Below are 22,175 nucleotides of genomic sequence, written 5' to 3'. Positions count from 1 at the left end.
CATGCTGCTCCTTCTGGTACCAGGCATGTGGGCTGTTTTTCAAGGCTACCACTGGCATGGAGAGCCAAGGTCAAGGACAAGTTAAAGCGACACAGATCTCATTGTTCTTACAGAAATTAAGTCGTTTTCCTTGAATAAATTACTCCCCAATTTGCTGCAAGCCTGTTGGTTAAATTTCCAGAGTTCAGAAGAAGCTGATTCTGACCATTTTTGCCAGTTTTGTTGTTTGTTGTTATTGTAGTGTTGCTTCTATGGAGGGATGAATTTTCAGATGTCCTTCCTCCATCATTTTTACTGATTTTCCTGCAATATTTTTTTTAAATCTCTAAAGTCTCAATGACCATAGGCTAATTAAATATTTATCATGGGAGATGATCAAGGAAAAAATAAATTAAAAGAGAAAATATAATTCTCATAGAGGCTTTCCCAGATGGGTAGATGAATTTTGAAAAGGTATTTCTATATTTAGTGCTCTCAAAATTAAGGTTAAAGTAACAGATGTTTTAACCACCCCCCCCCCTTTTTCTTTTCATTCAGGTTAAACACAGGCTTTAGTGTCAGAACTGAGTTCAAATTCCAGCTCTGCTTCTTACTAGCTTAATGACTTAGGACAAGTTATGTAACTTCTCTGTGCCTCAGTTTCCTCATTTGTACAATAGGGTAATATGTCTATCACATAAGGTTACTGTGAGGATTAAATGTTAAATGCTGATCACAGATGCCTGGCAACCCAAAAGATATTAGTTTTGATAATTATCTTTCAATATTCTGCAAAAATATGCTAATAATTCTTGAGTAGAGTTAACCTAAAGTCAGATATTCTTTTCTTTCTTCCTGTTTCTTTTGGGGTTTTTTTCCCCCTTATTTGTTTTAAAGAACTAAGAAAAAAAAAGAGAAAGAAAGAACTAAGAAGAAAATCTATTCCAGCATTTTGGAATAAAATTTTGTTCCCCAAAATTAATTTGTTTATTTTATTGATATATAAACAAAATGTTATTTATTTATTCAGCAAACATTTATTAAATACCTAGTAAATATTAAGCACTGTGTCAGGCACAGGAATAATAATGACAATAAAGTGTGGTCCCTGCTCTCAAGTTGCTGACAATCTAGGAGACTGACAAGTAAACAGGTGATTACAGTAACAAAGGTTATGATACAAGAATACACATGGGAGTGTGTGATGGGAGTATGGCTTTCACCAGTTCCTCTTGGATTTAGCTCTTCTTCTTTGGCTCCAGAACAAAGGAATTAGCCCTATTTTTGTCTTTAACTGGGTAGTTTAAATCATGAAATTTTAAAAAATTTGTAGAGATGAAAGAAAAACACCTTAAATTATGGAGGACACTAGAAATAGTACTTTTTTTACAGAGCAAGGGCTTCCTACCAGCATAGTCACTTCGAGGGTTTTTAACCTGAAAAGTCCTTTGGCATATTTTTTCTTTGCTAGCCACTTTTTTTCTGTTTTTTTTGTTTGTTTGTTTCTCTTCTCCACTTTATCATCTAGAGACCTGGGTAGTTCCCAATGAAAGAGTTTTACAGATTCTAAGGGTGATTTATAGGTAAAGACAGAAAATGATTTTTTTTTAACCTTCAAGTTCCATACCAAAAAAAAATGAATATAAGCTTTCATGGAAGTAATTGAAAATGCAGATAATTTTAATTCCATTCCATTTTTCAGAATTCTCAATCGTAATCCTTTGACAACGGTTGAAGATTCTTATCTTTTTAAATTGCCAGCATTAAAATATTTGTGAGTATTTCAACAGTTTCATGGCTCATGAGATAATTTCTGCTCTTTTTTACTTTCATCAAAGATTGAGTACTTTGGCTAAAAAGTCATAATTTAGATTTTAACTGGGTTATTGAAAATAAGAATTATTGGCAAAGAAAAGGATTAAGAAAGAATATATATGGGTAAGAGAGCCAGCAGAGGATGAGAACAGTGTTGAAGAACACATATAGTTATGGAACATGTAGATGCATGTAGGAATATTATTTATCCCAGAAAGCAAAAAGGAATAAGGGGTACATTATTTTTTTTAAAAAGAGTGATCAAAAGAGGTAGATGCAATTAAAATGAGAAGTTAGGATAATAAAAAATGATTGTACTGCTCAGCACCAAGGTCATTAATTTGATGATGCAAATTTAAATTTCAATAAGAGCTCTTTGGAATTATCATCTATGACAAGTAAGAAGCCAGAATTGAAGTAATCACATGTTAAGTATCTTTTTAAGTTTAGACTTTTTGTCTTTGGGTTTTATATCATGCATGTTTGGGCTTCTCCTTCAGAGACATGGGAACAACACAAGTGTCACTTAGAACAATTGAAAGCATCCTCATGATGACCCTTGTATTGGAAAAACTGTAAGTTGATTTTTCTTACATTTGTTTTCACTCAACTGTTTTTTTTAGATTTGTTTTATTATTTTCTTAAGTCAGGTTTATTTATGTATAATTTTCATTTAACAGAATTCACTATTTTTAAATATACAGTGTGATGTGTTTTGACAAACGTATAGTTCTGTAGCCGCCACGACATTTGAGGTAAAGAAAACTTCTGCACTCCCAAAAGACCCCTCCTGTTCCTCTGTAGTCAATCCATCCTCCTCCCACTACCAGCCCCTGGCAACCACCAATCTGATTTTTTTCCGTATAATGTTGCCTTTTCCAGAATATCTTATAAATGGAATCATGTGGTATGTAGCCTTTTGTTTTTGGCTTCTTTCACTTAGCCAGTCTCTTTGGAGATTCATCTGTTTTGTTGCACCTGTCAGTAGTTCATTCCTATTTATTGCTGAGTAGTATTCTAGTTGTGTGGATACACAGTTTGTTTACGCTTTCATCATTTGATGAACATTTGAGTTGTTTCCCGTTTTTTCGATTTATGAACAAAGCCTCTGAAAACACTCACATGTGTGTGTGAACATATGTTTTGTGCGAGCATATGTTTTCATTTCTTTGGGGTAAAATACCTAAGGGTGGGATTGCTTCATCATATGCTAAGTGCCTATTGAACTTTTTAAGAAACTGCTAAACTGTTTTCTAAAGTGCCTGTGCCATTTTGCTTTCCCACTAGCAGTCTATGAGAGTTGCAGTTGCTCCACATCGTCACCTGATCCTTATATTTGTTTTTAAAAAAATTTTAGCCTTTCAAGTAGGTGTGTAGTTGCATCTCGTGGTTTTTGCCACATTTTGCATTTCTGTAATAGCTGATGATGTTGAGTGTCTATTCATGTGCAAATATCTTTTTAAATGAAGTATCTGTTCAAATCTATTTTTTAATTGGATATTTATACTGAGTTTTAAGAGTGCTTTATATAAAAAACAATGGAAAAAGTCCTTCCTCTCAGATATGTGTTTAGTAAATATCTTCTCCCGGATTGTGGCTTATTTTCATTGTATTAAAGTGTCTCTGAAGACAAGAAGTTTTAAATTTTTGATGAACTCTAATTTAGCAATTTTTTTTTCATATTTATTTAATTTATTTATTTGGTTGTGCTGGGTCTTAGTTGCGGCAGATGGGCTCCTTAGTTGTGGCTCACGGGCTTCTTAGTTGTGGCATGCAAACTCTTAGTTGCAGCATGCATGTGGGATCTAGTTCCCTGACCAGGGATCGAACCCAGGCCCCCTGCATTGGGAACTTGGAGTCTTAACCACCAGGGAAGCCCCTTAGCAATTTTTCTTAGATGGTTTGTGCTTTTTTGTGTCTTATCTAAGAAATCTTTGTCTGAGACCCCATTGTCTAACCCAAAATCACAAAGATTTTCTCCTATGTTTTCTTCCAGAAGTTGTATAGTTACATTTAGGTCTATGATTAATTTTGAGTTAATTTTCATATATGTTGTGAGGGAAGGGTCAAGTTTCACTTTTTTGCAGTTTAAAAATCTATTTCTGTAGGACCCTATTGTGACAGTTTATTACACAACTTACTACACCTTAAATTGTGCCATCCCCCCTCCAATATGGCAAGCTAATAGAAACTTTCTGTTATGCCAAGGCTAGTTGAGGGGATTGCATGAGATTAGTATGCGGAAAGGGCCCTGCACTTAGCAGTCTGTTCCAAGCACCTTTGTCAGGTCAGCTGACAAATGACTGTCTTCACTACGCCGTCACACATTGGTCACTGCTCTAGCCTCATCTTCCTCAGCCTCCCACAGCATCTGCCACAATTGCGATCCCTCTCTTGTCAGCTAGATGCCCTCCTCTCTGGATATTAAAAATTATTTCCCTATGTAACTGCAATACTGTTAACACACAGTATTGAAGAAATTAAATTCCTACACAATAATGTTACCTAATAAAGAGTTGCTATTCAAATTTCCCCAATTGTCTCTCTCATATAATATCATTTCTTTTAACAGCTTTTTGAGGTATAATTGACATACAGTAATCTGTGTTCACACACACACATACATACACACCATGAAGACATCACCAAAACCAAAATGTCCATCACCTCAGAAAGTTTCTTAATGTCTCTTTGTCTCTTCCTTCCCATTGTTCCTTGCCCTTCCCAATCACCATGCAACCATTGATCTGCTTTCTGTTTGCATTTTCTAGAATTTTATGTAAATGGAATCATACAGTGTATACTTTTTTCTAACTGGCTTCTAACTCAGCATGATTATTTTAATCTTCATCCATATTGTTTTATATATCAGTAATTCATTTCTGTTTATTGCTGAATAGTATTCCATTATATGGATGTACCACCATTTATCTATTCACCATTGATGGACATTTGAGTTGTTTCAGTCTTTGTCTATTACAGGTAAAGTTGCTATGAGTATTTGTGTACAAGTCTTTGTATGGATGTATACTTCCATTTCTTTTGGGTAAATAACTGCAAGTAGAATGGCTACATCATTGTAAATGTATGTTTAAGTTTTTTAAAAATACCTATTTTCCACAGTGGTTTGATCATTTTACATCTCTACCAGCAGTGTACGAGAGTTGCATCTTCTTCACGTTGTGGCCAACACTTGCTATGCTCAGTATTTTTAATTTTAGATAGTTTAATAGGTGTGTAGTTGTATCTCACTGTAGCATCCCTAATGATTAATCATGTCAAACATCTTTTCATATGCTTATTTTCCATCTGTATATCTTTGAATCTTTTATCTATATTTTTCTGAAGTTTTGAGAGTTATTTGTTCTGGAAATTAGTCCTTTATCCAATATGTAAGTTGCTATGTATTTTCTCCCATTCTGTGACTCATCTTTTCATTCTCTCAGGAGTGTCTTTTGCAGTGCAGAAATTCTTAATTTTGATGGTGTCTAATTTATCTATTTTTTCTTTTTATGGATTATGCTTTTGATGTTGTATCTAAGAAATCTTGCCTAACTCAAGGTCATAAAATTTTTCACCTCTTTTGTTCTAGAAGTTTAATAGTTTTATGTTTTACATTTAGATCTTTGAACCAATTTGCGTTCATTTCTGTATATGGTTTGGATGGAAGTTCATTTTTTTTCTTTTTGCACCTGGATATTCAATTGTTCCAGCATCATTTGTTGAAAAGACTATCGTTTCTCCACTTAAATGCCTTTGAACCTGAAAGTCAGTTGTCCACATCTCCCTACTTCTGAACTTTCTATTCTGTTCCTTTGATCTGTTTGTCTATCTTTACACTACTATCACAATATCTTGAAAGTGTAGCTTCACAAGCCTCGAAATTGGTTACTGTTAGTTCTTCAAATTTGTTCTTTTTCAAAGTTGTTTTAGTTATTCTAAATTTTATTTCCATATGAATTTTAGAATTAGCTTGTCAATTTCTATAGAAAAGCCTACTGGGATTTTTTTTTTTTTTTTTGCAGTACCCGGGCCTCTCGCTGTTGTGGCCTCTCCCATTGCAGCGCACAGGCTCCGGACGCGCAGGCTCAGCGGCCATGGCTCACGAGCCCAGCTGCTCCGTGGCATGTGGGATCTTCCCGGACCGGGGCACGAACCCGTGTCCCCTGCATCGGCAGGCGGGCTGTCAACCACTGCGCCACCAGGGAAGCCCGCCTACTGGGATTTTGATCTATAACTCAATTTGGGGAGAATTGATGTCTTAACAATATTGAATCTTCTGAACCATGAATACATTATATCTCTCCATTTATTTAGGTCTTCCTTAACTTCCCCCAGCAATATTTTACAGTTTTCAGTGTGCAAGTCTTTTACATCTTTTGTCAGATTTATTCTAAGTATTTTATATGTTTGATTCTATTATAAGTAGTATTTTAAAACTTTGATCTCTGATTGTTGAGATAAATTAATATTTTTGTATGTTGATCTTGTACTGTGCAAAGCTGATAAACTCATTTATTAGTTCCAGTAGCATTTTTGTAGATTCTATCAGGTTTTCTACATAATCATGTTATCTGCAAATAAAGATAGTTTTACTTCTTCCTTTCCATTCTGAATATCTCTTTTCTTTTTGTTGCCCTATTGCACTGGCTAGAACCTTCAGTGCAATGTCAAATAGAAGTAATGAGAGCAGACATCCTTGCCTTTGTCCTGATCCTGGAGAGAAAGTACTTTGTCCTTCACCATTAAATATGATATTAGGTTTTTTGTAGAAGTCATTTATCAAGTTAAGGAAGTGTCTCCTTCCACTCCTAGTCTACTGAGGGCTGTTTTTTCTTTAATCAGGAATGGATGTTAGATTCTTTCATTCTTTTCCTGCATCTATTGCAATGATTATGTGATTTTTCTCTTCTTTTCTTTGTTTGTTTATTTTTGGCTGCGTTGGGTCTTCATTGCTGCACGCAGTCTTTCTCTAGTTGTGGCGAGCAGGGACTACTCTTCGTTGCAGTATGCAGGCTTCTCATTTCAGTGGCTTCTCTTGTTGCAGAGCACGGGCTGTAGGTGCATGGGCTTCAGTAGTTGTGGCACACGGGCCCAGTAGTTGTGGCTCACGGGCTCTAGAGTGCAGGCTCAGTAGTTGTGGTGCACGGGCTTAGTTGCTCCGTGGCATGTGGGATCTTCCCGGACCAGGGCTCAAACCCATGTCCCCTGCACTGGCAGGTGGATTCTTAACCACTGTCCCACCAGAGATGTCCTGCTTTTTCTTTTTTAGTGTACTAAGTTGGGTAAATTGATTTTCAAATATTAAACCAACCTTTCATTCTTGAGATAGACCCCACTTGGTCATGATGTATCATCTTTTTATATATTATTGAATTTGATATGCTAAAATTTTGTTAAGAATTTTTGCCTCTGTTTTCATGAGAGATATTGGTCTATAGTTTTCTTGAAATGTCATTGTCTAATCTTGATACGGTGAAAGTTGGCCTTATAAATAAGTTGGGAAGCATTCCCTTCTCTTCAACTTTCTGGTAGAGTTTGTGTAGAATTGGCATTGTTTTATTCCTTAAATGTTCGGTAGAATTTATCAGTTAAGCCACCTGGACTTGAAGCTTTCTTTGTTGGAAGGTTTTTAACTGCACATCCAATTTCTTTAATATCTTTATTCTTGAATAAACTTTAGTAGTGCATATCTTTCAAGGAATTTGTCCATTTCATCTTGAATTTGTTGCTATAATGTATTTTATAATATTCTCTTATTATCCTTTTAATATCTATAGTGTTTTTCTGTTTTCCATTTTATTTATTTCTACTTTGATCTTTATTGTGTTCTTTCTTCTCTTACTCTGTGATTAATTTGCTCTCGTTTTTCCAGTTTAAGGTGGAAGTTGAGGAAGCTGAGTACAGTGTTAGCAATATCCCACATGTTGACATATTATGTTTTCAGTTTCAGTGAGTTCAAAATAGTTTCTGATTTCCCTTTTGACTTCTTCTTTGACCACAATGTTACTCAGAAGTGTGTTGTTTAGTTTCCAAATATTTGGAGATTTTTCGGATTTGTTCATTTCTAATTTAATTCCATTGTGGTCAGAGACATATATATATATATATATATATATATATATATATATATATATATATATATATATTTTTTTTTTTTTTTTTTTTTTTTTTTTTTTTTTGCGGTATGTGGGCCTCTCACTGTTGTGGCCTCTCCCGTTGCGGAGCACAGGCTCCGGATGCACAGGCCCAGCAGCCATGGCTCACGGGCCCAGCCGCTCTGCGGCATGTGGGATCTTCCCAGACCGGGGCACGAACTCGTTTCCCCTGCATCGGCAGGCAGACTCTCAACCACTGCACCACCAGGGAAGCCCCAGAGACATATATTGAATGACTAAAGTCCTTTAAAAATTTTTTTTAAGTATTTTTTTTAATTTATTTTTTTTCTGCATTGGGTCTTTGTTGCTTCGCCTGGGCTTTCTCTAGTTGCGGCGAGCAGGGGCTACTCTTCATTACGGTGCACCGGCTTCTCATTGGATGGCTTCTCTTGTTGCAGAGCACAGGCTCTCGTTTCGTGGCTTCAGTAGTTGTGGCACACAGGCTCTAGAGTGTAGGCTCAGTAGTTGTGGCGTACGGGCTTAGTTGCTCCGTGGCATGTGGGATCTTCCCGGACAGGGATTGAACCCGTGTCCCCTGCATTGGCAGGCAGACTCTTAACCACTGATCCACCAGGGAAGTCCCAATTCCAGTATTCTTAATCTTTCGAGTAGATCCATATTCCAATCTGGTGTTATTTTCCTTCTGCTTAAAAATACTTCTTTTGGGCTTCCCTGGTGGCGCAGTGGTTGAGAGTCTGCCTGCCGATGCAGGGGACACGGGTTCGTGCCCCGGTCCGGGAAGATCCCACATGCCACGGAGCGGCTGGGCCCGTGAGCCGTGGCCGCTGGGCCTGTGTGTCCGGAGCCTGTGCTCCACAACGGGAGAGGCCACAGCAGTGAGAGGCCCACGTATCGCAAAAAAAAAACTTCTTTTAACATTTTTATAGTGAAAGTCAACTAGTAATGAATTCTTTCAGCTTTTGTATGTCTGAGATAGTCTTTATTTTGCTTTTGTTTTGACAGATCTGGGTTTAGAATTCTAGCTTGATAGAATTCAATTCACTACTTTAAAAATGTTATTCCACTGAGTTCTCCTTTACATTGTTTCCAACAAGACTTCTGCTGTCGTTATCTTCATTCCACTGTATGTAGTGTATAGTTTTTTCCTCTGGCTGCTTTACAATTTTTCTCTTTATTGCTGGTTTTGAGCAACTTGATTATTTTTTGTGCCAATTTTCTTCTTTTGGGTCTAGCTTTTAAGATTCATTGGGTAGGAGTCCAAGTAGCCTTTAGTCCGGAGCTCATTATTTGCAACTACTGAGACAAGTCCTTTCAGAGTATCATGAGGTTTTCCAGTCTGACTTGTAGGGACAGGTACCATTCCTACAACCCTGTGTGATATCCAGTTATTCTTATTAATCCTTTCATGTGGCTCTTTTCCTGGCATCAAGTAATTCCTCACACAAATGTACTGACCAATACTTTGTTGAATTCTCAGGAGATCCCTCTGCATATCTCCAGAGTTCTTTGTCTGTGCACTTCTTTTCTCTCTGATACTCTGCTTTGTGAACTCTAGTTACCTTGGTTTTCCCAGACTCTCAGCTCCATTTCCTCAGTCAGGGAGTCCACCAGTCTCTGCCTGGACTTTCTTCCCTGTACCATGACCTGGAAACTCTCTCAGAGAAGTAAGTTAGGGCAATTATAGGGATCACTTCATTTATTTCCCATCTCCTGGGGATCACTGAACTTTATTGCCTGAGGTCCAGTTTCTTGAAAACTGTTGTTTCATATGTTCTGTCTGATTTTTTCATTGTTTTAGGTGGGAGGTTTAAATGGTCCTTTTTACTTCATCTTGGCCAGAAGCCAAAGCATTCTTTAAGTCTGTTTTGTTTTGATACAGGGTCCAATTAAAGATTAGGCATTGCATGTCATGTCTTTCTTTCCTTTAATCTAGAATATTTCCCTTTTTTTTTTTTTTTGCAGTACGCGGGCCTCTCACTGTTGTGGCCTCTCCCGTTGCGGAGCACAGGCTACGGACGCGTAGGTTCAGCGGCCACGGCTCATGGGCCCAGCTGCTCTGTGGCATGTGGGATCTTCCCGGACCGGGGCACGAACCCGTGTCCCCTGCATCGGCAGGCGGACTCTCAACCACTGCGCCACCAGGGAAGCCCGACATTGGCATTTTTGAAGAGTCTAAGCCAGTTGTCTTGTAAATTGCCCCACAATCTGGATTTGTCTGTTTCCTCATTAGATTCAAAGTAAACATTTTGGCGAAGAATACTATAGAGGTGATGTATTCTTCATACTTCATCACTTCAGGTGGCCCAGTACTAAGTTTGATCACTTGATTAACGTGGTATCTTCCATATCTCTCCATTGTAAAGTTATTTTTCCCCTTGGTAATTGATAAATAACATGTGGGGTGATACTTTGGGATCAGTGAAGATCCTACTTTCAAACAACTCTTCACCCAACTGTGCATCAATGATAATCCTTGTCTGAATCGATTATTACATTGATAGTTGCAAAATGACAATTTCCTAATTCTATCGTTCCTTTTGCATTTATTAGCTGACATTATTCTATAAAGAAGAGCTCCCCCACTTTTCATTTTGAGTATCATTTTGAACTCATGTGCTTTTTAAAAAATTAACTATGTTATACCTTGTTGTAATGATAATGTTATTCTTTGGAATGTTCCTTTTGTCCAGATTTTGCCAATGCGATCTCTGTTATTGTTTAACCACACGATGCTTTTGTATTACTAGAATAATTTCTAATATATTACTCCTCACAAATAGGAACTGAGAAAGGGACTCCAGAAGGTGCAGTCTTATTCAGACTCTTCTTAGAAGTCTGCCTTCTTCCTGTGTACTCTCAACCCAAAGTGAGGCTTTCGGGTTGGAAGGAGATACTTCTGAATTAAACTACAGATCAATGTCACCCAATTCTAATCCCCATTCCCTTTTTCTGGGCATACCATACCTACTGCCATCCTAATCCTTCTGTTGGGCACCTCTCTCCTCCTCTATATTTATTTACAACAGTTAAGGGCAGCAGTTGGCCAACCGGCCCCTATCCAGTTCTCCAGTCCATATGCCCCAAGAACTCTTTTTTGCACTGGTCTGTGATGGCCTTGGCCTACCTCTTCTACCTACTCAGGTAACTCTTTTACCACGAATTTACTTGCCTGTGTTTCCATTTATAGGATCTTACCCAGCCGTATGGCCTGCGGCCTCTACCAATTTAAAAATACTATTGAGGTTGTCTGTGAGACAGTCAAGCTGTGTTGTGACAGTGAATGCCTGACAGACGTCACATGCTGTGGTGAGTCTCCATTGCGGGATAATACATTTTTAATTTTTAATTTAATTTTTTAATTTTTATTTTTAATCAAGGATGATACATTTTAAAATTAATGATGTAATTGCATTATTTTAATTCATTCATTCAGAGTTCCAGCTCCCTAAGTTTCTAAGAACTACCCCCTTGCTAAAAATCAGATTCTTGGTTACATTATTAAGCTAATAATAGCTCAGTTACATTGTTAGCTTAATAATGTAACTGATCCGCATACATAAAGGAACAAGAGAAAGAAATGGAAGGGGGAAGGGAATTAGCATTAATGGCCACATATCCTATGCTGTGCCCTCTGCAAATGAGAACTTATTCACGTAGTGCATCACAGTTTGTAAACTGATTTTATATACCTTAGGTCTCAAGTACCCTTTGTCTTACAGGACAGGTGTAAATATATTTTTGTTTATTTTGTTTGTTTCTGCAATTTTATAAAGAGTACAAGAGATGCTATTTTATGTCCTATTTGGAGCCTGAGAGTTTCTGGTTCCATAACCAGAAGCTGCTACCTAGCCCTTCTAATGGATGGGAGAGCTAGTTTATTCTTAGACTGTCCAGCTCTGCACTTGCTCTGAATCTCAAGTTTTTCTATCCACAAAACACTCAGGGGCTTTCAACTATTTTTCTATATATTAGATTTATTGGCACTAACTTGATGCCTTCCAAACTGTGCTTTCATGCCCAGGTAGCTTGAATACAGGTCTCTTTCGGTGATCTAGAGCACATCATATATAATAACACTTTGCTACTTATATAAAGACAATATTGCTGATTTTTCAACACAATTTTTTTTTGCTGTCCGTGGCACACAGCTTGTGGGATCTTAGTTCCCCAACCAGGGATTGAACCCGGGCCACAGCAGGGAAAGTGCCGGGTCGTAACCACTAGACCACCAGGGAACTCCCCCAATCAATTTTTTTACTAAGTATATTACTCCCTTCTCCCCCAGAAGTGGGCAGAAAAGGCATTTTTAATCTCCTTTTACAGGTGAGGAAAAACAAGGTCAGAGGTGTTAAGTGCTATGACCCTAGTGCCCTGATCTCCTGTCCCCAGTTTGGGGCTCTCTGCAAGCCTATGCTCCTCCTTTCTCATGACTCTTACCTCCTCCTTTGACCCTCACCAAAAATACTTTTAATCCTTTTGGAAGACAAGCCCAGCTACACAATGGTACACATTACTTTCACACAGTCAGAAGCTTTGGATGGTTCCCCAAGTAGAGCTGGAAATATTAGAAGTAAAATGAAATGAAAGCAAAGTAGCCATCTGACAGAAGTTGCTTTTTCCCTTCTGTATTTTAGGACCTCAGGTATTCTTCCATTGATTTGTTGAACATTCCACATTGGCATACAATCTGGCAAATCTCTTAACTTATACCCCAAATCCCTGCCCAAATTTTTGCAAAGAGCCAGGGCCGCCATAGTGTTTTTTTTTCTGTATAGAGCCTTGTGTTATGGGGGCTGGGATATATGGAAGCAGGGACTGAGCAAAGGACTCGGTGGGTGGGTGAAGAAGGACATGTCCAGATGACGACCTGTTAGCGGCGGTTGTTGTCGTGGAGATCTGTGATAGCAGCAAGCACACAAGCACACTGAAGAGGTGGAGAGAGGAAGCCTCACACTCCTGTGCCTCTGAGGCAGGACAGGATGGGGTATATGAATGTGAGGAGTCACAGTAGATCTGCAGAGAGTCCAGCTGGGTAGGGGAATATTTGTCTTCCAGCCTTGGCTTTTCTTGAGTACTGGCCCCTGGGAACCGGTGGAGTAATCCTGAATATAGTTACTATATTTCACGCTACAGAATTTTCTGAGTAGATAGCCACTTTTTGAAGAGAGATCTTTTTCACATCTTGTTGCTGCCACTCATAGGCTTAAGTGTGGGTTTTGTTTTCTCCTAAGTGGCACTCAAACGTTGACTGATTCCTAATTTATTTGGCTGTGGACTGACAAAAAGCTGTCCCATCAGTCTTCAGTGATCAAAAACAGTCCCTTCTTTTTTGACAGATAAAGAAACATCTATAGGGAATGCAGAAGGATCGTTGATGAAGGTGTTACAAGCCCGGAAGAAGAACAACAGCACCGAGCTGACTACTGAGTCAGAGAGGACGTCCTCAGATAAAAGTGCTGTCAGCTTGTCAGGCTTCATGAATGAGCAGCTGGACTTTAATAATAAAAGTGATATTATCAGTGCACTAAATTACATACTGCCATATATCTCAGAGGGAAATCTAGGAGATGTGGAATCAACATTATTACCATTTATTCAACTTCTTTTTTCAAATATACAAGATGGAGATATGCCGCTGGGCCTTTTGAAAAACAGTACAAGGAGCCCTTCTGTTAAACCTGTACGCAACCATTCTACTAATAAAAATAAATTGAGGAAACTCCATTTTCTGGAAAATTTGTTAGATGCAGAAACTCAAGAAGAAATTGATGAGGTTAAAAAGGAAGAAAAACCTGCCATGCGTACGTGTTTCAACCTTTTAAGTGCCATGTTTAAATGCTACATCTTTCAAAGGAAATTGGAAACTGCCCAACCACAGAAAGACAGCCTAGGTAAGATTGAGAGTACAGAGGAAAAGCTGTTGAGAGTGAACAGGGTCCTCAAGGGCCCAAGGGGCATACAGAAAATGCACCTCAAAACAGTGGGAGATGAGAGCATCAGGAGGAAACAGAATGCCCAGCCATCTGTGGCGAACACTGTCGAAGAAAGAAGCCTCAGGAGGCCATCCCCAAGAAAGCTGAAACAGCTTCTCATGGTGCAGAGGCCCAGGAAGCTGGTGGGAAAGTCCTCCAATGCAGCGTCTTCATTCGTAAAGGAACACAAGGCCGCAGGCTTCTCTTCCCTGAAACAGTACTTCAAGGGCAGGCCTTCTGCCTCCATCCCTCCAAAATCCCCATCTGAGCTTAAAAGCAAATCAAAAGACTTATCCAACACTATTCATGTTTTAGAAGATGCAAAGGCTAGAGTTAGAAATATTAAGGCTCCTGAACTAATCTCACATTCTGGGAAAAAATACATCTTCCATAAAACTCAGTCTCATCGGGTCCACAGAAAACCCAAAGTCAAAAGGAGTCGAAAGTTCAGAAAGAAAAGTTCACTCAATAGAATGATGCTTGCAAGCCCTCCGTTCTCTGTCGTGAGGGGTCTCATAAATTCCTCTCCACGAGAGGCTGTTTCACCTTCAAGAGAAGTGACTTCTCAGGAAAATCCTTTTCCGGAATTATTTTCTCTTTCAGACCCTTCTACAGAAAACACTACTTCAGAAAACAATACCGCACAAAATGTTTCTGAAGAAATTATTTCTACAGGAAACTCTACTCTGCCAGGAGGAACCGGCCCTGGAAACACTACCCATAGGAACGTCTCCACTGCACATTCTATTGTTGCTGCAGACCACAGTATGCCAACTGTTCAACACACCAACGAAACACAATGGGAGCACCACAACACGGGCACTGAATTATCCTCTAAGCCCACAGGGTTCACTTTCCCAGGGCTCACATCCCCGGGTGATCAAGTTGAAGCTCAGCTAAACCAGCAGCTACGGTCCCTCATCCCCAACAATGACATGCGAAGGCTCATTTCTCATGTTATCCAGACTTTGAAAATGGACTGCTCGGAGCCCCACATGCAGCGGGCCTGTGCCAACCTCCTCTCTAGAACAGGCCTCCTAATGAAGCTTCTCAGCAAGCAGCAAGAAGTAAAGGTGTCCAAAGCGGAATGGGATACGGACCAGTGGAAAGCTGACAACTATATCAGTGAGAGCACAGAAGCTCAGAGTGAGCAGAAAGAGCAGCAGTCAAGTGAGGTGAGGATAACCCCTGACACATGGGACCTGGACTTCTACTCAGTTTAGGACATGCCATTAACGTGCCCAAGTGGGAATACCATGGGCTCCTAGTCTGTATCTCATCTTCAGCCATGAAACTGCCTAAGACAGTGATCTCCCACTTTGCTCATTTAGAGAATGTGCCACTGTTCCTAGGGTAGACGAGAAAAGGACATAACACAAGATAAATTGTAGAAGAAAATGCTAATGATAAGATTAATAACATTAAGTTTGGCTTGTTCTTATAGAAGCTACTATCCTGAAAGGATTGGGTTTTATAGTAGTTTAAGAATAGTTAGCTGTTGTTTAGAATAGGTTTAAGAATAGTTAGCTTTCATCCCTTCCATGTACTTGTTGTTAAAAAATTGTTATTTATTTTTTTAGCTCATAAAAGAAGTTCCAGGATATGGCTATAACAACAAACTCACCTTGGCAATATCTGTAACTGTAATAGTGACGATTTTGGTTACAATTCTCTGTCTCATTGAGGTAAGGACAATAATTAATTCAGATTCAGTACCCAGAAACTGAGAATCAAAGCCACCTTTCCACCTACTACTACTTGATTCTTCTCTTTAGTCATGAGGACTGAGATACGCTTTGTTCTTTTACTGAAAAGTATATTCCCAGGATTTTTTTTTTTTTTTTTTTTTGGCTGCATTGGGTCTTCATTGCAGTGCACGGGCTTCTCATTGCGGTGGCTTCTCTTGTTGTGGAGTACGGGCTCTAGGCACGCGGGCTCAGGAGTTGTGGCGCACGGACTTAGTTGCTCTGCAGCATGTGGGACCTTCCCAGACCAGGGATCGAACCCGCATCCCCTGCACTGGCAGGCAGATTCTTAACCACTGCGCCACCAGGGAAGTCCCCACAGGATTTTTAAAGGAACTCCACTCCCAGGAGATCTCTACGGAATTGGATCCATGATAACAAGCCATTGGACTATTTTGACAAGTTAAGTTTATAAGAAGGCCAGAGTTGACATGATAGTAAAATTTCTTCAACTCAAAAAACTATGCTGATTTGATGTACTCACCAGTCACTCTCATTCTACTGTTGATTTCTTTCCTTGTTGGCTGAAGTGATGAGAGATATAGGATCTCCATACTCATGGAGCTATCAGTCACCCTGGGAGGGCTAAAAGGACATGCCTAAAAGATAAAAGTGTGATCTCGTCAATTCCTTAGGTTTACTTAGCAGCTTTCTTCTCCGGTGTATTAGGAATTGTGCAGATAGTTTTCCATTAAAACACTGCAAGTAAAATCCTGCAGCAGGCTACCCTAAAGTATGTCATATTTAGAGTAGCCTTTTCCTGGAGCTAGCCTGTTTACCTTTTGTTCAGTTACATAATGGTTTATTACTTTTCCCAACAGGCAGTTGCTAACATTAAAAGAGTGATTTTAATAAGCTGACGGCCTTGATTCTACCCTACCACTCCACACTACTTTATTTACCTTTTCTCTTGTAATGGCAGCCCTCCATTCCAGCCAAAGCAACTCCTCACTATACATTAGTTACACCATACCCATTCCTACTTTTGTCTGTGCCTTTGCCCATCTAAAATTCCTTTATTTTGCTTTGCCTGTGGAAGCCCTATGAATCTCTGAAAAGCCAACTCAAGTTCAGATATCTTTCTTCATAAAGCCTTCCCTGAATACTCCAGCCCTCCTGATCCTAGTCTTGTGAGGTTTGTCACCATTTCTTAGGGGCCATAGCAAAGCAGTCCCGTCCCCTCAGAACTCACAAAAGTGGTAAGCAGTTTTTTAAAAGGCAGACCCCCCAAGAGAGAAACACCAAGGTTAGCACATCATGGAGCTGAGCAGAGATGTGTAAGGACCAATGGCTTCCTGACCTATCACACTTGAATAAAACCTGACATGATGTACTAACTTCTAAAGAGAAATGTGTCTATCTGCAGGAGGGTTGGTCAGTAGTGAAAGCGTAGAAAAGGTGAGGAGAGACCAACATGGGCAGTGCCCATCCTCACATTGCCCGAGAGTAGAGATGGCACCTTAGGCAGCATAACTGAAGAGTCAGGCCCACTAGCCAGGCTGTGCCTGTTGAGGATGTGGATGGATCCAGCTACCTCAGGCCCTCCCATTAAATTCTGGATTCAGCTGATTCCTTTTCTAATTCTGTTTTCACCAAGTAGCCTTCGATTGTGTGATTGTGCTTTAGTGTGCCACGGAGGCCTGTCTCCACAGAAGGTAATTCTCTGATTGTGTAGACACGGATGCCCTGTGTGTAGAACAGATGTATTTCTCATTGTCAAGTAATAATTTGACATTCTGATTTTTGATCAATGCTGTGATATTGATAAAGTGGGACTGCCACAACAGGAAGACGTGAGTTCTCTCTTGGTGAGGAAGAGTATGATTTCTGAGCCTAGGAGGCTGGGGACTAGCATGGGGTCAGCTTGCTAGTCATTGGCTATTGCCCAGACTGTACCCTCTACATCTCCAGGTGGCATATGGCCTTTTGCTTTTTTAGAATTTCTGGAAATTCACCTTTTTATTGTTTTTAACTTCTACTTAGTTTAACCTTGCATTTGTTTTGTTTTGTTTTGTTTTGGCCTGCGGGATCTTAGTTCCCCAAGTAGTGATTGAACCTGTACCCTTAGTAGTGAAAGCAAGGAGTCCTAACCGTTATTTCTTCTTCCCACTTATATGATAAGCTTTTTGAGGACAGGGGCCATGCAGCATTCTTCTTATGGTAGACAATAATGGTGTTCAACAGAAGAGAGATGAGGTGTTATATCAATTCCACAGTGAGGAATAATGTAACTGAATATTTATTTGAAGCAGCATAGAGTTCAGCAATAGACCCATGTGTTCTTAAGACTTTTGAAATGTCATGTTTTAATATTCCAATCAGTGGAAGAAAATGAATAAATGGTGATAGAATAGCTGCCTAACTATTTGGGGTTTAATAATAGCAGATCCCCATTTTTCATCTTAAATAAACATATTTCCATAAAGGTGAAAAAAGACCACATAAAGGTATTAGAAGAAAATAAAAGCAATATTTTTATAATCTTATGGTGGGAAAGAGCCTTCAGAACCTGATGCCACAAGCAGAGCCTTTGATATATTCCACCATCTTGTCTGTGACACCAGCTTAGCACTGAGTCATGCCAAGCGTAGGAGGAAGAGTTTTCCATATATTGTCTGATTTAATGCCCACAGTCCTGTGAGGATGATATTACTATCCCTCCTTCATAGATGAAGGAGATCAATGTAAGGCCCCAGTGGCCAAACCAAAAGTAGAAGCCAGTTTCACCCGACTGCAAAGCCTGTGCTGCCTACTCCACTCTTTTGTCTCCCTAGGGACAAAAACACTGGAAAGATTCAAAACACTGAAATTCAATGAAAGCTAGTATTTCTTTACTATAAAGAGTTTTTTGTGTGTTTGATTGTTTGGGGGTGGCGGGGTTTGGCCATGCTGTGCAGCTTGCGGGATCTTAGTTCCCTGACCAGGGACTGAACCTCGGGCCACAGCAGTGAAAGCGCCAAGCTCTAACCACTGGACCACCAGGGAACTCCCAAGAGTTTTATAAGTCAGCAAGAAGAAGACAACAGTCCAGGGGAAAAGGGGGCAAGTGCTGTGAAGAGTAGGAGGTATGTTGACAGTTTGCCACCATATCTTCCCGTCCTCTCCTCATGACTCAATGTGGGGTGGGTTTTGTTAGCCAGGCCTTTGTCACCTCATGATGTAAAAATCATCTCTAATATTTTCTTCAAGTACTTTTATAATCTGTCTAGAATTTGTTGTATTTGTTTTCTAGTGTGGTTGAGGTAGGGGATCTAACTTTTTCCCCCTACATGAAGATCTAATTGTTTTCAAATCTTTCACTGAATGGTTTATTCTTTCTTCCCTGGTCTAATATACTATCTGCATCTGGACTCTATTCTGTGATCCAGTTATCTTGTCCTGTACCAGTACCAATATCACACTGCTTAATTCCACTTGTTCTATAACATATTTTATATCTGGTAGGGCAAGATCCTACTCTTTGACCTTCTTTTTCATACATTTCATAATTATACTTACATATATTCTCTACCAAATGTCAGCTGGCCAGGTTTTATTTAAAAATTATTTTGGATATAAATGGGTTGCATTGAATTTGTAGGTTAATTTGAGGAGAATTGACCTCTTTATAACATTCTAGGAGGTTGGTATCTCATGCCATGTAAGTACTTCTTCTTAATGTCCTTCAGAAAAGTTTTAATATTTTCATCACATAGGTCTTACAAATTTTGGGTGAAGTTTATTCCTAGGTACTTTATGCATTTTTATTGATATAGTAAATGGGATGTTTCTTCTGTTTTTTAGTTAGTTATTTGTGTTATATGGGAAAGCTATTGAGGCTTATAATGTTGATCTCTTGATTTTGTATGGAGCCATCTTACTCATGTTACTTCCAATAAAATTTCGGGTGATTCTTTTGGTCTTTTTAGGTCCCTCATTTCATATGCAAATATGTTTGTCTCTTCCTTTACAATACTTCGTTTTTCTTATCATACTGATTCAGACCTCCTCCACAATGATCAATAGTAGCAGTAATGATTGGGCATCCTACCCTTGTTCTTGATTTTAAAACAATGCTTAGGTTTCTGCTAGATACTTTTATTTTCTTTTCCTACTTCTAAGGGTTTTTATTAAGAATTATCTGTTGAACGTTATCTAAAACAGTCAATAAAATATATTGTCAGCTGCATGCAAGACTCTAAGTTAGGTACTGTGGAAGAGTCAAAGGATTATTAAACAGGGTAGAATTCCTTTCTTTAAAAAAGTAATCATCTCACTGGGTAGATAAGATTTAAAGTAAAAAGGAGTGAATAAAGATTTGGAAATAGTTGTCATGGATAATCATGATCATGTTTTCTTTCAAAACAGATTTATTCTCATAGAATTGCAAAAGAGGAAGATAGAAAAAGAAGCAGAAGGTAAATATTGGTCTTTGAAAGCAGAATTTTACAACTAGAGGAGAACTTAGAACTCATCTATTTCAATTTCCTCACCAAAGGCAGGAAGAATGTTAAATTACCCTAATGGTTTACCCTAGTTTATTTATCAGCACAATTAGCTCCCCAGCCCAAGCTGAGTTAGAACAGGACTGGCACACATTCATTTGCTTTCACTAGTCCTTTAAGGAAAGAGGGTGGACAGGGAGAGGTTTTGGTTGTACCTGTTCCTGCTGGCCTGATGCCTGGTTCCTAGGCATCAGGCCAGGCCAGAGGCCTTCTAGGAGGCTCTGGGGTAGGGAGGGCCATGTGGTTGGGGATGTAGGGGCTGGCCTCACTCAAAGCTGACGAAAGGTAGAACATACGAGTCCCTTCTGGAAAGTGGCAAGAAAACTTCCCTTCTCATTCTCCTGTTTTTCAGGCCTCTACTCTCTCTTCCCTTTATCCAAACCTCATAGAATTTTAACCGGGAGAAACTTTAGACAGTAGTTTGCCTCTTCCTATTATAATAAGGAACTGGAGAAAGAGGAAGGGAAAATATCTTGCCCCATGGTCATACTGCTAGTGATTATCAAAAAGAAGAGGGTCCCTTTCCACCGAGGACTACTACTGATCACACTGTGCTTGGGCTGTGAGCTACGTTTTAGGTCACAATTCAGTAGACACATACTATATGGACATAAGTAGTTTCTGAAACAAACTTATTGTGCACTCTGATCTTTTTCTATTCTATTTGTATTCAAAAAGAGTATTTTGTGTTTTCCTGCTGGTCATGGCCTTTAAACTGATTTCACAATTCACTGACACCTCAGTGACAGCCTGCAGTGTGAAAGCCAGAGAGCTATAGATAACTTTGCTCGTTGGGTTCAGGTGCTTACTTGGTGTGATTCAACTTATAGGATAGAGCAGCCAGGAAAATAAAAGCACCTTCTCCCCACACCCACACCCCCAGCAAATGCTGCACGTGCAACTAAGTCCGAAGCGGACAGGTGTGAAGCGCATCTAGAGAGTAACGTGTTTCTGCCCAGCGCCAGTGTGCAGTGTTTTCACTGCACGAGGGCACTTGGCCAAGGGCCAAGAAAGGTGAACGGGTCTGAGAATCCTGCCTATACTCCATGCTAAGCCACATGCAAAGGTCTCCCCAGACACACTGGGGGGCCATTTTGGACAGACACAGAGAACTTCTGGAAGGCCAGCACGCATGGAATGATTTTCAAGATCCCAGGTCTGTGGTGATTTTGCTCATTGTGATTATGGAATGAGCTACCCATTTAGTTCTAATAAGACCAGAGATAACACATTGTGAGAGAGATGAAAAATGACATGTAACACTAACTGTGTGTGTTTTCCTCCAAGGGGCTTCTTTCGATTTCTGCTGCGTAAGAGAAGCTCAGAGGAAAGTGAGAGTCAGGTAAATTTGAGGAGGGTAAAGTACTGTGGCCAGAGAAAGCAGGGGAGATGCAGAATTAATATTTCCCTTTCTGTTTTCTAGGAGGGCTTTTTCTGGAGAAGGCAGCCACTTTGGCTTAGGGATGTGTATAGCCCTCTCAAAGCCACACACAAGGAAAACATGGCACAAAAGCTGCACGACAGGGAGTCTTCTGATGAGGATGAGATATTCTATAAGGATGCAGGGTAAATGATAGGGGACAATTTAAAATTCTCATCTAAAGTGAGGAAGTAATGAAAACTATAATTGTTCCTTTCAAAAGTAAAAGCCTTGGCATTATTCTTCTTACCCCGGGGAAGTCATCAAAGCCCCAGCAGAGAAGCTTCTGGCTGCATATTGGATTGATGAAGAGGCGGGTGAGGAAAGTGAGACTGCACACGAGACTGCCACAGAGTGAGCCCTGTTCTGCCTCAAGCCACCTGCAAATGTTATTTTCTAATATTGGCTTCTCAGCATTGCTTGTAAAATACTTATTTTTCTCATACTAAAATGTAGGGCTTCCCTGGTGACGCAGTGGTTGAGAGTCCGCCTGCCAATGCAGGGGACGCGGGTTCGTGCCCTGGTCCAGGAGGATCCCACATGCCGCGGAGCAGCTGGGCCCGTGAGCCATGGCCACTGAGCCTACGGGTCCGCAGCCTGTGCTCCGCAACGGGAGAGGCCACAGCAGTGAGAGGCCCGCG

General features: G+C 39.8%; 1 protein-coding gene across 3 annotated transcripts in view; it reads left to right on the top strand.

Annotated features, from left to right (window-relative positions):
• LOC309793141 (RAD52 motif-containing protein 1-like) overlaps positions 1-22,175 on the top strand; it is a 38,421-nt gene extending 16,246 nt beyond the window's left edge. For 2 of the 3 annotated variants that reach the window (XM_082603450.1, XM_082603449.1), the window contains exons 3-9: positions 2,295-2,369; positions 11,101-11,219; positions 13,250-15,060; positions 15,466-15,570; positions 19,978-20,027; positions 21,402-21,456; positions 21,538-22,175. In XM_082603450.1, the coding sequence (XP_082459576.1) occupies positions 2,295-2,369; positions 11,101-11,219; positions 13,250-15,060; positions 15,466-15,570; positions 19,978-20,027; positions 21,402-21,456; positions 21,538-21,684 (2,362 nt within the window). In that variant the 3' untranslated portion in view covers positions 21,685-22,175. Of the gene's footprint in view, positions 1-2,294; positions 2,370-11,100; positions 11,220-13,249; positions 15,061-15,465; positions 15,571-19,977; positions 20,028-21,401; positions 21,457-21,537 lie in introns of those variants that run through there. The other variant, XM_082603452.1, reaches the window with a different exon arrangement.

Source organism: Mesoplodon mirus, assembly GCF_964341445.2.
Source record: "Mesoplodon mirus genome assembly, chromosome: 18".
NCBI classification, from domain to species: domain Eukaryota; kingdom Metazoa; phylum Chordata; class Mammalia; order Artiodactyla; family Ziphiidae; genus Mesoplodon; species Mesoplodon mirus.
Note: the sequence above shows the minus strand (reverse complement) of the source record. Positions and strands in the feature narration are given on the sequence as shown.